General features: G+C 30.8%; 1 protein-coding gene across 1 annotated transcript; it reads left to right on the top strand.

Annotated features, from left to right (window-relative positions):
* Positions 1 to 564: 564 nt before the first annotated feature.
* Positions 565 to 5,294, top strand: LOC149192848 (delta-selinene-like synthase, chloroplastic). Its single transcript, XM_089406461.1, has 10 exons — positions 565 to 693; positions 878 to 1,065; positions 1,185 to 1,300; positions 1,746 to 1,966; positions 2,059 to 2,156; positions 2,259 to 2,351; positions 4,023 to 4,238; positions 4,350 to 4,488; positions 4,624 to 4,872; positions 4,992 to 5,294. The coding sequence occupies exons 1-10, from the start codon at positions 565 to 567 to the stop codon at positions 5,292 to 5,294; spliced, it is 1,752 nt and encodes a 583-aa protein (XP_089262587.1).
* The last annotated feature ends 14,779 nt before the right edge of the window (positions 5,295 to 20,073 follow it).

Raw genomic sequence — 20,073 nt, 5'->3', positions numbered from 1 at the left:
GTAAATCCAAAGAACTCCTAAATAATAGGAATATACTAAATAACAGGAATATACTCCTTTACTTATTAATCAACAAATTAAAATAAGCAACACACGAAACACACTGAAAAAAGTAAAAAATATATATTTTGGTCTTAAAAATTATATAGTGTAATTTATATATAGGTGAAAGGTAGCATTTAAAAGAATATTCGTCAATATACCATCGGCCTTTTTGCTGGAAAATAATGCTTGTCTTCGCACTGTGTCAACGTGTAATCTAAGATTCTACGTTTCCCTGATTCGTCTTTTCTCAAATCTTCGACGGCGTTTTTTCTTGGAAATGTAATCTAAGATTCTACGTTTCCCTCATTCGTCTTTTCTCAAATCTTCGACGGGGTTTTTTCTTGGAAATAATAAAAATTCTGACCATTTTGCACTCAAAGGATCCGAATCTTCTCCTCCCGTGGGGATCTTTTCCTCCCTTATGCATTTTGACTTCATACGCACAAGTCTATATATATATAGAAGCGAGCGGCTATTGTCCATTCATCAAATAAAATCGCATAGCAAAAGTGTAGTGCTATGGCTGAGATTTCTTGCTCTGATTCCACCAAATTCAGCGATGAGTCTTCCATCCCGCGACGCACTGCCAATTACCACGGAAACGTGTGGGACGATGACTTCATACTTTCTCTGAACTCGCCCTATGGGGTATACTTTCCATCTCTCTCTCATGGGGCCGATTTGTAGATTTGTCATCCGCTCTTTCCTTTGCTTTTAGTCACATATTTGTAGCTCTTTCTTTTAGATATTTTTGGGGGCTTGTTAGCTATCAGTGCCATGATATCTCCATCTTTGTGATCTATATATTTTAATTCCATTGTACTGGAATCAGGCACCTGGATATTATGAACGCGCTGGAAAGCTTATTGAGGAGATCAAGCATATGCTTTTGAGCGAAATGGAAGATAACAATTACGATTTAATCAAACGTCTGCAGATAGTAGATACATTGGAATGCCTTGGAATTGATCGACACTTTCAACCTGAAATAAAAATGGCGGCTCTAGATTACGTTTACAGGTTAGTCGTTTTCAAAGACGTGAAGAAATTTAGTTTAGCGATTACATATATCTGCACATCGATACTTTGGGGTTGTCTTCTATTCGTTCGTTTAAAGCTGACTGTTTTGAGCTGAGTAGATATTGGAACGAAAAGGGTATCGCGGTGGGATCAAGAGATTTTCTCAGCAAGGATCTTTACACTACAGCTTTAGGTTTTCGGGCTCTTCGACTGCATCGTTATAACGTATCAGCAGGTGGTATAAACGCTATTGATTTTACATTGCATGTTAAGGTAGAATATACCATTTTAATGTGGTCGGAAAGTACCAAGTGAAATAGTTCAAATGGTTAACTTAGTTCAAATGTAATTACTGTTGTAGGGAATTTGTTAATGGATAACATCCATTAAATAGGTTTGTTTGTCTGGAAATTTTCAAGGTATTAGATGCAGTTGTTTTTTATTGGATTGGTGTTTGAATATATCAGTGTAACCGTACAAAGTGGGTTGCTGTTAATGATTTTAGGTGTTTTGTTACTTTTCAGTAAATGTGGAAAGCATCTTTGAAATTCCGATAAGTTTTCTGACATTAGTTCAATTCTTTTACAAATAGAGAACCATCAAGAAGCATTAATCTTGTTTATTTCCTGAAAATTTTCCTTGATTTAATTCGGTACTTATATTACTAACCTACCAAGCAGGTGTGTTGGAGAATTTCAAGGATGGAAACGGGAAGTTTCTCGGCAATTACAGTGGAGATAAGGAAGTGAGAAGCATGCTGTCGTTACTTCGAGCTTCAGAAATTTCATTTCCCGGAGAAAAAGTGATGGAAGAGGCGAAGGCATTCACACGAGAATATCTAAATCAAGTTTTGGCTGGACGCGGGGAAGTCACCGACGTAGATCAAAGCCTTCTGGAAGAGGTAAATAGCAAACACATTTTTAGGGTACCTGAAATTGAAAAAGGATGGTGTCCATTGTTTATAGAGGATTTGACATGATCACTGTTGTTTAGGTCAAGTACGCGTTGGAGTTTCCATGGTACTGTAGTACGCCCAGATGGGAGGCTCGTAGTTTTATCGAAATATACCCGCAAAACCGTCTGTGGCTCAAGTACGTACGACGGTGCCATGTTAATTAAATACATTTGATTTTATCTGCAAATTACAGCAATTATTATTGCATACTAAACTCCTATGCCAAACTTTTTTCAAGGTCGAATATCAACCAAAAAATCATGGAGTTAGCCAAATTGGATTTCAATATTTTGCAGAGCATACATCAGAAGGAAATACAGTTTATTACTAGGTAGTAATCAATACCTCTATTTTTCATTTCATACAGCGTGCTTCTTTGCTTATTCTTCTATTTAATTTTTATTTTAAATACAGTCGATAATGTCACGATGTTTAACTTCAGTTTTCATAAAATGAATTTAATATAATTTTTACATCCTTGAACCTAGAAATTAGATGGAAAAATTACTCTTTTATTTAAAAAAGAAATTAAAATTACTCTTTTATTTAAAATAGAAATTAACTATAGTTTAAATTATTTATAATTTTTAGGAATTAAAAAATATAATTTATTTTTTATAACTAAAATTATTTATAATTTTTTGAGTTTTAAAAGATATTTAGACTTTAAAAGTGAGAAGAATAGTGTGCCCCAATATCATTCTCAAGAAAAGTTTATTTTGCTACACAAAGAGGAAGTTATCTCCAATTATTCTATATTCCTAAACTTTTCCTTATTCCATATTTTCAAGTTTTTTATTAATTTAATTAAAATATAAATATTTTTTATTTTTTAAATTAGAGCATGAAAGTTTTTAATGTTGTTTTTATTTTTTAAATAATATTATAATATTTTTAAATTTAAATTATTAATATTTTAGTCAAAAGTCTTACTAACACACGTAGTTGAGGATGGGTCTTGTCAACAAACGACCACAATCAAATTTTAAAGATCATGGTTGTGTTGTGTGTTAGGGGAATAGACATGTTAATTTGGTGCTGCCCTGGCGCAGGTCACTACTATCTCGGGGTGACTTTGACGGCAACAATCAAATCTTAAGGAGGGTGGTTGTGCCATGTGTTAGGAGGACTAGACAGGTTAACTTGGTGTGACCTAGGCCACTACTATCGGGGTGACTTTAGATACCCCACGTCGTGCCTCCTCAATCCACAAATCAAGTCTAAAAAACAACTTGAGAAATAAATAAAAACATTACTATTTTAATTTACATTTATTAGTTGTAAAAAATAATATTTTAATATATAATTTTTATACTATATTAAAAAAAGTGACTTTGACCACTTAAATGAACCTATGTAATTACTACTCCATGTACTAATGAAACCTTTAAAACAACTTAACTAACCAAAAAACTATTAATATTTTAAATACTTTTATTATTCTTAAAAAATAATATTTTAATATATAATTTTTATGATCTTAGCTGTTTTTTTAAAATATTATAATAAATTTTAAATTGCTATTTTAAAATATATTTATTCATATTCAATCCAAAACTTTTTAAACAAACTAAATATATTTACAATTGGTAATTGTTTTAATCAAATTTTAAAGAATATAAACCCTTATTTCAGAAATTTCAGTTTATACATTAAATTTTTAATAATATTATTAAATAATGATTTCCTTATTTTAGAAATTTCAGTTTATACATTAAATTTTTAATAATATTATTAAATAATGATTTTTTTAATTATTAATAAGATGAAAAAATATTTTTTTTATAAAATTAAAAGTAATCATTTTACACAGTAAAATTATGATAGTTTATCTATGTGTTAACTATTACCGGAGACTTTAATTCCTCCGCAGGTAGATCTTTTCTTTCCACTATTTTCTTTTTGAGAATTCAGTCACCGTACGTCTCTCCGAAAATAAAGCTCGCTAATGTTATGCAGAAAGAAAGGCATTCTGATTATGAATTTTGGGGATTCTGCACAGGTGGTGGAGAGACTCAGAAGTTGCTCAGGTGAAATTCTATAGGAGGCGTCACGTGGAATATTACTTTTGGGCCAATACATGCACTTTCGAGCCCGAGTTTTCTCAAAGCAGAATAGCCTTCGCAAAATTGATAACCGTCGCAACTGTTCTAGATGACCTCTATGATATTCACGGAACGTTGGAAGAACTAAAAACTATCACAGAGGGAGTGAGACGGTGAATGCAACTGATTTATTCCTAGTTTCTCACCATGCTCCAAGCTTATATATCATGCACTTTTTATATAATTGTAAGATTTGTTCTCATTACTTCTAATGCCATTTTCAGATGGGATGTTTCGTTGATGGATGACCTTCCAGAGCACATAAAAATTGCAATCCAGTTTTTCTTCAATACAGCGACTGAATTGGCAGTTGAAGTTGCTAAAAGGCAAGGACGTGATATGACAGCCATGCTGAAAGAAAACGTATGTGTTTAGGAACATATGTGATTTTATAGGAGGGTTAGGCTTTTTTGTTTTCGTTCCAGGCTTGCTATGGAATGGAATAATGAAAAGCATATATATATGTGTGAGAGAGACATTGACAACCGGTATGTTCAGTGGCAGCGATTCCTTCAGTCTTATCTGCAAGAAGCGGAATGGATAGCGACTGCACATGTGCCTACGTTTAATGAATACATAAAGAATGCCCATGGTACCACGGGGATGTGTATTATAAACTTGATTTCGGTTCTCTTGATGGGTGAACTTCTCCCGAACAACATTCTGGAGCAAATACATTATCCTTCTAAGATCCAGCAGCTCATAGAATTGACGTCCAGACTTATTGATGACTTACAGGATTTTGAGGTATTCGGCATCTAAATTTACATTTATTTTAAGATCGTTTAAACAAGTTCGGATGCATAACATTGTCTGCAAAATACGCACTCACACCTTTGGCACTTGCTTTCACTGTTGCAATGAAGGATGAGAAGGAACGCGGGGAGATGGCTTCAAGTATAGGTTGTTATATTAAAGATAATCCTGATTCTACCGTGGAAAATGCTTATAACAAAATCGAGGGCTTCCTTCATCTCGCCCTTCAGGAATTGAATTGGGAGTTTCACAAGGAGGACAGTGTACCATTGTGCTGCAAGAAGTTCTCTTTTAATATAATACGAGGCGTTCAATTCATCTTCAGATACGGAGACGGCCTATCCGTATCGAACAAGGAAGTAAAGGACCAGATATTCAAACTTTTCGTCGACCAAGTGCCTATTGAGGAATAATGACGACTCTCTGAGTAGCTGCGTAGAATAACTATGTTCTTAATGTCTTATGCTTCTTAAATCTAAGCGGATAGATTAAATAGGTTGCTCAGAATTAGAATAACAAGGTTTTTGCAAGTGTTTATTGCGTCCAAGTTCTTCCATGTGAACTATGGAATTTTTTTCCATCAAATCAAATGAAAAATCATAGGTGAAATGGTAACAGAGTGAAAAGAAGTTTAATGTTGTCAAAATTATTACGAAAAGGAAATTTAATATATAAAATAGTCAAGACTGGGAGGTCTTATTCTAAAGAGACATTGATGTCTTGCACACACAACCACTACTATGCGTCTCTATGAGCTAACCGAAATTGTTTCATATTCCTCTAAAGTATTATATAACTCTTAAATGAATATGAGTGATGTACGAAATGGATTGGATTGTTGTAATGTATGATGAAAAATGTGAATGAGATAATTCAGTTATTTAGATCATCAATTTTTCAAAATGATACAAAAAGTAAACGGTTAGAAAGAAAAAAGAAAAAAATACATAGTATAATATATAAACATTTTTTTTTTCTCAAATATAAATATAATTATAAATTTTCAAACCATCTAAACATTAATCCGCAAGGCAATCTCGACACGTTTTCTTGAGCTAATATCATTAAACCTAAAGTTCTTAGAAATTCATGTCAATTCCTTTTCATTTTCTTACTGAACAACGTCATCAGTTTGAAATATATTAATCGCATACTTCTATTTCAAACCATCTAAACATTAATCCGCAAGACAACCTCAACACCTTTTCTTGAAAACTAAAGTTCTTAGAAATTCATGTCAATTCTTTTTCATATTATTACTGAACAACATTTTGTCATATCCCTCACGTAAACGTAACTCACGTAAACGTAATTAACTCAACGTGAAATAAGTTAGGAATTAGTTTGTAACTAATTCACGTAATTAACTCAACTTGAAATAAGTTAGGAATTAGTTTGTAACTAATTCACGTAATTAACTCAACGTGAAATAAGTTAGGAATTAGTTTGTAACTAATTCTTGATAACTAATTATGGAGAACCGATTCTCGGTATGGAAGGAGAAGCGTGGACGCAATTCCGTTATATGAGAAGGTTAGAAAAGTGTATTGGAGTTCTACACTCGAGGGGAACGGCGGTTCGGTAGAACTGCGGGATGTGGAAGAGGTGACAAATATCATGCGCCGCAATTATTCGTCTGATAAGATTCTTGCTACTCCACCTTCTTTCCCAGTCAGAGGTTCCAGCCATGGGGACTTTACGGCTTCTTTCTGTATGGTGGACAGCCATAACACTGTAGCCGACACCATCTTGGCTCTTCGGCGTTCTGCGGCCGTGGATGTGGCTGACATACAGATGCTGAGGTGGGCGATTCGGGACAGATGGGCAAGTGTTGTAAGTTTCTTACTGTCTCTACACTTATATACCTGCTTCAGATTAAAGCTTCGGGTTTCCTAGGTGGGGTTTCATTTGGCGTTGACAGTATATGCAAGTTTATTTTACATCTAGTGCCTCCATGCGTGGGGTTTTGTATACTTTTTGTAGCTGCGTTGAGACCATTCACCGGAAATTTTACTTTGATTGTGCGCCTAGACCACAAGGCTTCCCATGCCGGCTCCGCCCATAGGGCATCGGATGCAGCTCTGGCTTTTGGGATGCCTGCCCCTTTTTCTTTTTATAAGGGAAATTTATTTGCGTCCCTTCCCGGGCTCATTAGAACTTTTCCGGGTTTCTGATGGCATCGATTTGGGTTGATTTAGAGCTACAGAGGGTAGGTGTTTATGGCCTTGGTAGATTAAAGAGTCTCAACCTATGGAACCGCGACTTTGCGAGAAAGAGCCTGTTCCTTAGATTATATTTACACTCTGAAAACCGAGTTTAAAGAACAGGTGCAATATTCCAGTTATGCAGAGGTTTTACTAGAAGATGGATTGTTTATGTGTCTTCTGGGTAGAGCAAATATGATAATGCATGCGTTAAAGATTGGTTGTTTTATATGTGGTTCTTAGCTAAGAGAACGTGTTAATGGGTGAAGTTAAAGACTGAATTATTTTATGTGTTTTCTTGGTAAAGAAAACATGTTAGTTTATGCAGTTTTTCCTTCTACAAATTACATGGGAATTTGTGTTGAATGCTTTATGAATCTAGATAACTTTTGATGTTTTGAAAATGCATTACATGCTTGAGGGAGTTAGCTAACAAGGTGCTTGTGGGCACATAGTTATTTATTCTTGTAGCTTCTTTTGGTAAGAGAATACGTACTTCAAGTATGTGTTCTTTGTATGTTAGCAAGAGTATGATAAAATCTTGGAAAATAACTGTGGAAAGAAATGCATGTGCAAGGGTATGTGTTCTTTGTATGTTAGCAAGAATATGATAAAATCTTGGAAAATAACTGTGGAAAGAAATGCATGTGCAAGGGCGCAAAGCAGTAGTTATTACCTGGTATGTAAACATAACTAATGTGTTATATGTTTTAGAAGAAAACATGGACTTGTAACACTAATGGATAGATCTCTTAGAGAGAGATGTGTGTGAAAAGTAGAACAAGAATTTACCCGAATAGATGTACTAGTAGTAGTATGTGATGCTTGCTCATGCAGATGAGTAGATGGTAAAAGTTCATTTATAGAAATTGTCTAATGGATTATTGATATTGTAACTAATCTTGTTGCCAAGATTGTTGTCAACAGCATTGACAGGAAAAGATGGCGGTTAGTGCCAAAGGAAGTAATGTTTAACATTGGCAGGAAAAGGATTATTCGTCCATGCAGATGAGTTCAAGCTGCAGAACAATTATGCCACAAGGAATGTTGCATGTGGCGGTATGTAAATAAAAGATTATATGAAAATTATATTAGCTTTCAGCTAGTTATGTGAAAGCTTAATGATAATTCATTGTAAAGATTTTAATACAATGGTTAAGGGATGGAATCCCTTATAAGCCATTGAGTGAGGGGTGAAAACCCTCACGAGCGTTTAATAATAAGATTAAACGTTTGCTGGTTTTCATCCTACGGGGTTTCCAGGGTATATCCGTGTTCAAATGGTGTGATTGATGTGATTGCCTTATGTGTCCGTTGATAATGATGGGTTCTTAATGATGATGGTTCTTTATTTGATGTGACAACCATAATATCTTAGTGCATGATTATCTGACATGATTAAGGATATTAAGAAATGGATGCAATGGATGCATGGATTCATGAAACAGTTTATGTTATTACAGTGATGGTAAAGGTTATATAATGGTTATGAAACTTACCGTCCTTGATGGCAATTACTTGATGTACTAATGCATAGTATATTTAATGGTTAGTGATGATTTGTGGAGTTGTGAATTGATTAATTACTTGTGGTAATTGTATAAAAATTCTAACTCCCTACTTTTACCCCGAGGTTATCGGGGTATGTGACATATTTCAATAATATGAAATTTTTCCAAACTATAAATGCATATCATATACTTAGTAGTTACTCCTTCAAATAAAGAGCGAGGAGTGTTTAGTATTGTTTCAAATTCACTCATTATTAAAAAAAGTAAAGCATAATAAAAAAAAATATTATCACATCAATTAAAAAACTTACTTTCATCTAACCTAAATATTTCAATTTAAAAGAAAAATATTATAATTATTTTCTTTTTAAATATATTTATTTTTAATTTATTTTTAAAAGAATTGTAATTAATCAAATTCACTTTTAATTATCATTATTTTAAAAAATTTCACATTTAGATCTTTATATTAATAAAAACTTGATAACATTACTTTTTACAATTATATTACATATTTAAATTACTAAGAATAATAAATAAATATGAATCACTATAATATGATATTGAAAATAAAATATAAATATTGAAAATAAAATATAAATAAGCAGGCTCATGCAACATATCAATTCTCAAAGTCATAAATTTTTTTACAAGAAAATAGTTCTTACTTCATTAAAATATAATAAATTATCTTCATCTTGGAACTAAGAAAGATACAAGGGTTTTAGATAGGTTGATTCAGATACCTATTTCACAGTAGAATATTTATTTACATATCATAAATAAAAGCTAAATACATTCATTTTTAGGATGTGGTTAAGGAGATTCATATTCAAAATCCATGATACTACCTTAAATTTAATTTAATTTAAACATATCATAAATAAAAGCTAAATACATTCATTTTTAGGATGTGGTTAAGGAGATTCATATTCAAAATCCATGATACCTATGATGGAGTGGGGAAGAGACACCTTAAATTTAATTTAATTTAAATTAAACAAACCATTTTCGGCATGGCCTTTTACACTATTCTTGATACTAGCATATTAATAAATATGATGTGATTTACATTAAATTATGTATTTTAAAAGATTCCATTCAGGTATTTGAGGGATTTTTTAGGTAGAATGATACAAAATGATTTTTTAGGTAGAATGATACAAAATGTTTAATTGAAGAATTAAGTGGGCTTAATTTTGATTTTTTTCCACCAATTTATAGCTAGATCATAACCTACCCAATTTATTTATATACACCTTCCTTTGACACCAACGCCATCTTTTCCTGTCAATGCTGTTGACAACAAGCTTGGCAATAATATTAGATACATTATCAATAATTCATTAAACAACCTTTAAGAAGGATCTTTTATCTTCTACTCATCTGCATGAGCAAGCATAACATATTAACTCACTAGTACCACTATTCAAGTAACTTCTTGTTCCACTTTACCCAATGCTTATTCACACTGGTGCATATCTCTCTCTAAGAGATCTAACCATTAGTTTACAAGTCCGTGTTTCTTTTAAAAACAAATAACACAACGGTTAAGTTTACATACTAGGAAATAAACTATTGGTTCTGTGTCTTCGCACATACATTCCTTCACATAGTTATCTTTCCAGAAACTATTAAAGATAACTATGTCCTCAATAAGTGTACATGTCTCACCATCTTTCCTCAAGAAGATTTTGGGTACTTAGCAAGAACCTTATGTAGTTTATTCCAAAGAATAAGGAAGCTACTTAGCTTTTAACACTCTCAAAAAAACACAAAACTACTTAACTTTTACTATGCTATGTGCATAATCTTAGGCTACAAATATTCCAAAAAAAACTTATATCCCTCCAATATTTTAATACATGGAAACTTGCCATTCCAGACAATCATAACCAAACTATACTATGGGATCAAAATACCATATCTTTCTGTGCACATAAACCAAGAATATTTCAAGAAATTAACTTATCTTTTTTAGTTGTACCACCAAGCCATCCAAAATAAAACAATGCTGTCCATTATGGAAAACTTAGCGATCAGAGGTCCGAAACCATGTGATAACGAATAGACCTGGGCTCAAAAAGAAGCAAGAGCAAGACCGAGGACCTCCTCGAGTGACTGAATCATCAGAGGCAACCTTGGTACCTCACGCTCACCTGGATTATATTGAACACCTGCCTTCACACTGCAGTGACTGTCGAATCGCTTACCCAGCATATCGAATATCAAAACAGGCGCAAGAAAACATTAGTTGATAAACTTTGTGTGTACAATTTCTACAAGTTATAATAGAAAATATTCAACACAATTACAGACTTCCATTGCGGTTTCAGTTCAACCCTCTGTGGGGAGAGGTGCCACTACAAACACTGGAAATTCTTAAATCAACAAGACTGTAATTTCCAGGGCAACATGTTAGCGGCAGTTCTTTGAAATATAAAGGTTATCATTCCAAAAACATAACAGGCTTGCGGCCTTGCACAATTTGCTAATCTGCAAACAAGAAATGAAAACTACGAGATACCCACTCCCCAACCAACACAAGGCAACAATATTCTTCAATGCAGGTGAAAAATGCCCAATGGCTGACTGCCGCCACTCCATCGACTGGAAGCAAGACCATTGTGTATCAAGAATTCCCTGCTCAATAGCAGCTTTTACATTTGTTCCGTTTCACCATACTAAAAATCCCCGAATCCCGTTATGTTGAGGGGTTTCTAGTTGTAGATGCCGAACTACCGGGTCCACTTCGACAGTAGTTTCCCGTTACACTTCCATTACCCCCCACACCGTTAGCTCTGTTATGCAATTAACAATTCAACTGCCGATCCCATCAAGAATCAGTTCCGGATTCTAAGCCGCCATTAGCGCCACCTCCGCCGTTCTTTAATTGACAGCTTTAAGGGTAACAGGAATTAGTTCTCAAAACTAATTCGCAATCTCTTTTGTTTAAAGAATTACTATTTCGTAAATGAATAATTTACGCATAGGGATGTTACATACTCCCCCCCTTAACAGGAACACCGTCCTCGGTGTTTTTCTTTCATTGAGAACTTGAGATTTACTCATTGTATTACCATCTAAACCACACAAAAAGATGATCCTTCCTTTTTAAAATCCAAGATTTCATTTCAATAAATGACAATAACCGAAATAGTAATGATATAATCAGAAGAAATATCATCAGTTATAAGCATCAATAAACATAAGCATTCGTAATTGCAAAAATATGCAACTTCTAATCGCCACCACCTGGCCCTTATTCATTCATAATAAACCATTCTTTGTGTCAACTTACCATAACTTACCATCTTATGCTTGAAAATCATGAATACTTTCATGTAAGCCTTTTAATAGTGGGTGGAAAACTCTTCATTCCTCCACGGTAAGTAATTCCTGTAATATATGACTAACAGTTTCAATCACATTAGTCACTATATTTTGAGTCAAATGTAATATGTTTGACAATCAATCAATTGCTAAATGATCATACTTTTACAAGTACTGAAAGAGCACTAACACTAATCAACCAATGATAAATCACTGCCCACGTGCACACTGCATGAATTTTCATTAAAGACATCCAAAAGAGCACCTAGCTCTCTATCCATCAAAACTGTCAATCACTGCATCCAGCAAAAACTGTCTTAGCTCCCACTAAGAGGTTCATAAAATTAATAATACAATAAAGGAATTAAAATTTCCAATTACTCCTTATTGAACATTAAACTCATTTCCTGTTAAAAGTGCATAACACATTTCACACAACTATATGTAAAATTTATTTCTAACATAACATATAGCTGATTAGTTAATTCCTTTAGCCATGAGACCACAATGGACTAAAGAATTCCCAACCCATGGGAATTGGTTTCCACAACCAAACCGAGTCATTTTCACATCCAGACAGTTTCTTCGATAGAGACCTTACCAGGTCTAACATAGAATCCCACTGGCCAACCAGCTCAAGAATTCTAGGGAGAGGAGATCTGGGCAGACAAGTACCATCAACCCTTCCGGGCAGGTAGCTGCCATCAACCCAACTCCGGGCAGACAAGTACCATCAACCCCTCCGGGCAGGTATTGCCATCAACCCAAGCACTTGCAGGTCCTACTCGACCGCAATTACACTGGTCTCGCCAGTAAACGCAGGTCCTACTCGACCGCAATCACACTGGTCTCGCCAGTAAAATGATTTTTTAGGTAGAATGATACAAAATGTTTAATTGAAGAATTAAGTGGGCTTAATTTTGATTTTTTTCCACCAATTTATAGCTAGATCATAACCTACCCAATTTATTTATATAACAGACATCCACACCAGTGTGACACTATTGCAACCCTGGACACATTTCCTCCCCTCCATCCTACATCCACACCAGTGTGACACTATTGCAAGCCTGAACACATTTTCTCGCCTCCATTCCCTCAAGTTTTTTTATATAACAGACATCCACACCAGTGTGACATTATTGCAAAGTGTGACACTATTGCAACCCTGGACACATTTCCTCCCCTCCATCCTAACCTACCCAATTTATTTAAATATAACAGACATCCACACCAGTGTGACACTATTGCAAGCCTGAACATTTTCTCGCCTCCATTCCCTCAAGTTTTTTTATATAACAGACATCCACACCAGTGTGACATTATTGCAAGCCTCGCCTCCATTCCCTCAAGTTTTTTTATATAACAGACATCCACACCAGTGTGACATTATTGCAAGCCTGAACACATTTCCTCCCCTCCATCCTTCATTCTTTAGGTCGTTACCTTTATTTTGTTGTGATATTTTTGCAATAATATCATAGGCATGTTCAATTACTTCAGTGTATCTTTGTACCTTTAGTGAAAATTTCTAGTAAATATTAATAGCAAAAATAATCCATATAGAGATAAATAAACATGTAATATTTTATTTTATTTTTATAGCAAAACTAATTATATATAAAGAGTCCTTTAGAAATATGTTAATATTTAATTTTTTTTTTTTATAGAAAAACTAATTATATATAAAGATTCCTTTGAAATATGTTTTGTATATCCAAATATAAATGCAACATGCATTAATATTTAATATGTAGAAGATGAATCATAAATAAATTATTTCAATATCGACTATATATACTATATAATGCTAAATAGAAAAAATAATAGTTAAAAATGTTTAATATAAATTTCATTTGTATACATTATTTTTATTAATTTTCATTAACTAAATATTTAAAACAATAAAAACAAAGATAAATAAAATAAAATAATGTATTTATCACCTTTATATATCATATATATATATATATATATATATATATATATATATATATAAACATAAAACATTACAATAGAACACCACATGAAAAATATCAAATCTTATTTATATAAATTTTAAATTTTAAATATTAATTTTTATTATTAATTATACAGATTTAATCTCATTAAATATATCGTAATCTTGAAATTGTTAAATGTAATATTTTTGGTACAGTGGATATTTAAATGTTGATATGATAGGAATCAAATTTTTAAATGTTAAGTTGAAAACATTAATGCTAAAATGTTGATGTATAATTTGATTTTCTTTTTTATTAATTTTTTAAACAAAATATTTAAAATAAATTTGATTTTATCTAAACATTTATGGGAATTTCTCTGGGATGTCCATCACAGGTTAGTAGCTTTCTATTTTAAAATGTCTTATTGTTAACTTATGGTTTTGTGTTTCAACTAAATGTTACACCTACACTAAATCTGTAGATATCATTTAGTGAAATTTGTAATTTATTCATTTTCATTGTGGAATTAACATGTAATATTTTCAATATTAATAATAAAAATAATACATATTTAAATATTTTATACATTATAAAAAAATATTTCAGTGTTATATACAAATATATATAAAAGATTAATATGGATTAGATATATAAAAAAATCATTTTTATTTCATTAATATGTATTTTAGAATATTTGTAATTAGTATAGAATTAACATGTAACAATTTAAATATTAATAATAGAAATAATGGATAGAAAAAATAAATAAATCTGTAACAATAGAAATAGTGGATAGAAAAAATAAATAAATCTGTAATTTCTAAAAGATATTTATTAAAAAAATAAATTTATTTAAAGAAAAAGTAATAGTATATAGTTTTTTATTAAAATTTTAAAATTAAATTAAATATTAAAGTGATATATAAAATTTTTCTATTTAAAATTTATAAAAATATATATATTTTATTTTTTTTTGAATTTTAACCTATAACATTTTATAAAAAAACACATACTCTTAACAATAGTCTTAGGCAAGACTGCACGAGTTAAAGCAACATCATGGGCAAGATATACGTTTAGGAAAAACGTGGAAGATAGGGCAAGATGTGTGGGGCACTGCACGACCGGACAGAGGTCGCACTAAGATTGTGGCAAGATGCATAATTTTGGTGGACGATTTGTTTGGCAACGCAACTCCCACAATTTTATAATTTGTAAACTTTGTATGTTGTTTACGTAAGTTTGATAAGTATTGGGAAAATTGTTGGTAGTTTTATTATTATATATATAACTATTTTATTATTATATATATAACAAAAGCATTAGTCACTTAATCAAACTCCGTTAATCGATCTTCCTTAATAAAGATGCTCATATTTATTGATTTTAGACACATTTCCCTCCCACAACAATATTCTAAAATACATTAATAAATAAAATTTAAAATACCAAAATATTCATATATATATATATATATATATTTTCTTAAATGGGACATTAACCATCAATGTATTTTACTATGCTCCGTGGCTGCGATAGCTTGTCCTATCTCCAAGAAGAGAAAGGGATAGCAACGGTTTAATCCGTACATAAAGAATGTCCTCACTAGCTCAGGGATGTGCATTGTAAATTTGATTCCGCTTCGCTTCGCTTATGGGTCAACTTCTGTCGAACAAGGTTCTGGAGCAGGAACTCTCAGAATTACGATCAGACTCGTCCATGACTTAAGAGATTTCGAGGTATTTGGAATCTAAATTCCCATCTATTTTAAAAGCGTTTAAACAAGATCGGATGCAAAAGACTCACTCACACCTTTGTCACTTTCTTTCACTATTGCAATGAAGGATGAGAAGGAACGAGGGGAGATGGCTTCAATTATAGAGTGTTTCATGAGAGACAATCCTGATTCTACCGTGGAAAATGCTTTAAATCAAATCAAGCGCATCCTTCATCTCTCCTTCTACGAAATGAATTGGGAGTTTCTTAAGGATGAAAGTGCACCATTGCGTTGCAATAACTTCACTTACAATATAACACGAGGTCTTCAATTCCTCTACAAATACGGAGAACGGAGATGTAATACCCATTTCTAGCAGGGAAGTGAAGAATACGGAGAACGGAGATGTAATACCCATTTCTAGCAGGGAAGTGAAGGAAACGATATTCAAAATTCTTGTCGACCCAGTGCCAATTGAGGAATAATGGCGACCTTGTTAGTAGTTGCATTTAATAAGTATGTTTTTAAGGTCATGAGATTTAGAATTAACTTTTATATAATAATATATTGGAAAATTTGGTTGGTTGGTTATTAAAATTTGTTAAAAGATTTTCTCACTAATATTAAAATCTATTAAATCATATATATTTTGATATTTAATTTCATTTCATGTCTACAATATACTAATATCATTATATGTGAAATATGTGCTTTTTTCTGAAATTTTTATGTTTAAATTTAACCATATTAATTATGGATATTGTTTTTAAGTAAATTATATAACTAATTTTAATTATATTTATTTTACATATTAATTTAATATTTGGAAAAAGAAAAAAAAGTTCACCAACATATTTATGATTTTTTAATCTAGTAAATTTAAGGAAAATTAGATATATTAAAGAAAGTTCAATATTGTGGAAAATATTATCAAATCAAAATTTAATATAAACTAAACTTCAAAAGCATTTCATCCTAATTTCCTCGATTATCAAAATTTAATATAAACTAAACTTCAAAAGCATTTCATCCTAATTTCCTTGATTTCATTTTATGATGTAGTTTGTCCTCGCACATTCTTAAAAAAAAATTGATATCAACACCCTTTTGAATTATGTTGACATAATATTTTAAATAATTTGCATACATATACATTATTGCTTATTTATGAAAAATGCTAATGCATTCGATAAATACAATTTATTGTCATAATTCACCACTCAAGGATACGAGTATAATACTTTAACTGCAACGAAATCTCCATTCCTTGTCTTGATCTATTATCATTAAAACAAAGTCGTAATAAATTTTGTAGATGCTTTTATGCAATGTATTATGGGTGCGGGATATAAATCATACGAATTAAAAATGGGTTTAACAAACCCAAATTTTATATCCGACCCGGAATAAATATATGACAAGTTAGAAAATGAAAAGGAGGTTATTAATTAAAATGTTAATATTTATATAAGAAGTTTAGATTAACTAAAAGTAATGAATAAAGAAATGGTTCTTAATACGGCATACACACTGAAAGACACAGAAAGTTCTAGCGTGAATTGACATCTGTTCTTTTTATTGATTTTAAAAGAATGGTTAATTGGATGCACACTATATAATACCAAATAGTTATAATTATTAAATTTCAAAATTATATCTTTTATTAATTATTAATTATATATTGTGGACTAAATTACTTTTGTTGTTATATCCACGAAAAAGCATGAAGAAAGGATTGATATCTTATATTCAAATACAAAATATATAATAATTATTAATATTTATATATTTTTAGATTAAATTACTTTTGTTGTTATATCTACAAAAAAGTTAACAACAAAAAAATAGGAAGAGAGGATTGACACTTTATATTCAAAAGCAAAATATATAATAATTATTAATATTTAAATAGTTTTATTATTTAATAGAAATAATAATAACATAATATATAATTATTATTTATATATATTCATAATATGGTTGAAGTATATATTTATCAAAAATTTAAAAGAATGAAAACCTAAACTAATATGTAGAAAGATCAACACAAAATAAAAAAATTTAAATACAAACTCTAAGCCCTAAAGTGGTTGTTCTCGTTAAAACAAATTTATTTTACTTTATTGTTTTATGATTTTTATTATCACCCTTTTGGTTTTTCTTATAATGCCTTCTTCATTTTTTTTTTTGGGCAGGTGTATGGTTACTTTTCTACTAAATTGTACAAGCTACCTATTCTAAGTTAGTTTCCTATTTTTATACTAATATCTTAGTATTTTTGTACTAGAAATTCTCAAGGGCTAATTTTTCTACATTCTAAAATATCTTGTATACTCTCAAATATGATTGTTTTAAAAAAATGTTCAATACGAAAAATTGCAATACAAACATTACAAATATGATTTATAATAAACACATAAATATGGTTTATAATAAACACATATGTTATAGAAAATTAAAAATAATATTTTTATAAAATATTAAATATTTAGATATAATTAATGAAAAAGAATATAACAAAAAACAACATGTTACACATAATATCATTATGTGTATATTAGCATATACACACATGGACTAAATTCATAAAAACTTAGACTTTTGCAACATAGAAGAACCAATAGGGTGAACTAAAAACTAAATTGTTCATAGATTAATGCATTTTCATTATATGACTTGTTTGTTAACAAAACTAAGTATTTGGAGAAAATAGATGAAATAGAGTTTCCTAAACGAAGCAAACGGAGTATGATGGAAGGAAATTATATAACTATTTAAATAAATTATTTTACTTATTTTAGAAAATATTATCAATAAACAAACCATTATCATATTCAAAGCTAGATGCAATATTTATCTACCACTTTAAGGGACAATCTACGAAATACAATAATATTTACTTGAAAACCCATTACATAGATTCTATTATTATATATAACTAAAGCCTTAGTCACTTAATCAAACTCCATTAATGAGGCTGCATCCACTAACTGTTGGACCTTCTTTGATGAGGACACTTGACATTTATTGATTTTAGATGCTAGTACCTCATAGGGAAGTACTTCATAAAGGTATCCCTCATTAGATTAAGTAACGAGCTATTTCACTAACTAAGATAGTTAGGGTAAGAACTGAAGATGTCATCCCACTTACAAGGAAACCTTTTCCTAAGGGGTGGATATGGGGAAACTGGTTAAGAGTCTTGTTTAGTTCCCATGTAGCATATTCAAGTTGTGGATCCTTCAATTGTATCAAAACTTCCTAGACATGCTCTTAAACAGATGATGCGTGTGAATGATTGGAAGTACATTAGGATGAAACCAAATGGAACCCTCCTTGTCCAATTCCTTAAAATTGGTTTGAAATCTACAACTGGAACCAAGAAATTTCTTTCATTATGACACATAAAATATTAGTTGGAGCTCAAAATTATAGTTACAGTTGATTTGTAGGCCTATAGACCTATAGATTTGATGATGTTATATTCTCCAAAATAACTCACCTATGGTGGATGACCATATCTTTGAGTTAGGTCTATTTATAGGGTTGGATACCCAATAATACCTAATAACCTTCTTTAAAATGACTTTCAAAGTGATTTTTATTAACCCACTTCTTTACAGAATTATGATCCATTACTAAATAGATTTAAAAATATGAAGAATGTTATCATGGATTGTTATGGTGTCTTTGATCACGCTACCCCTATGAGATCACTGACTAAGGTAGTTATCCATAACATACTCAAATGAGGTCACCTTCGTAAGAACATGATAGGAAATATTATACAACCATTCAATCAGAGGTAACTAGTGGACCCATTTCACTTTCTATTCAATGAAAAAAAAAGTAAAATAAGATTCTAAACATTTTCTAACTACTACCTAGCCATAAATTTAGGTTTATATGTCGTATTGAGATTCAATTGGGTACATTGAAGTGGAAACAACTCCTACTAAAAAAAACTATTGGAGGTAAGATCATGACTCGTCAAAATGGAGTTAGGCATACCATGTTATTTAAAAATATATAAAAAAAAATCATAAATAAATTATTTCAATGTCAACTATATATTATATAATGTTAAACAGAAAAAATAAATAGACACATACATAATAATTAAAAATGTTTAATACAAATTTGATATGTATATAAATTATTTTCACTTTACATTTCATTATTTTTATTAATTTTCATTAACTAAATATTTAAAACAATAAAAACATAAATAAATAAAATAAAATAATCCATTTATCACATTTATATATCAATATATAAACAAAACATTAAAATAAAACACCACATGAAAAATGTCAAATTTTATTTATATAAATTTTAAATTTTAAATATTAATTTTTATTATTAATTATACTAATTTAATTCTCATTAAATATATCGTAATCTGGAAAAATTTTCATTAACTAAATATTTAAAACAAAAATAAATAAAATAAAATAATTCATTTATCACATTTATATATC

The sequence above is a fragment of the Pinus tabuliformis genome, chromosome 2_2 (assembly GCF_031772625.1).
Source record: "Pinus tabuliformis cultivar Carrire ecotype Pingquan chromosome 2_2, CPIR1, whole genome shotgun sequence".
Classification (NCBI taxonomy): domain Eukaryota; kingdom Viridiplantae; phylum Streptophyta; class Pinopsida; order Pinales; family Pinaceae; genus Pinus; species Pinus tabuliformis.
This window is presented reverse-complemented; position numbering and strand designations above follow the sequence as displayed.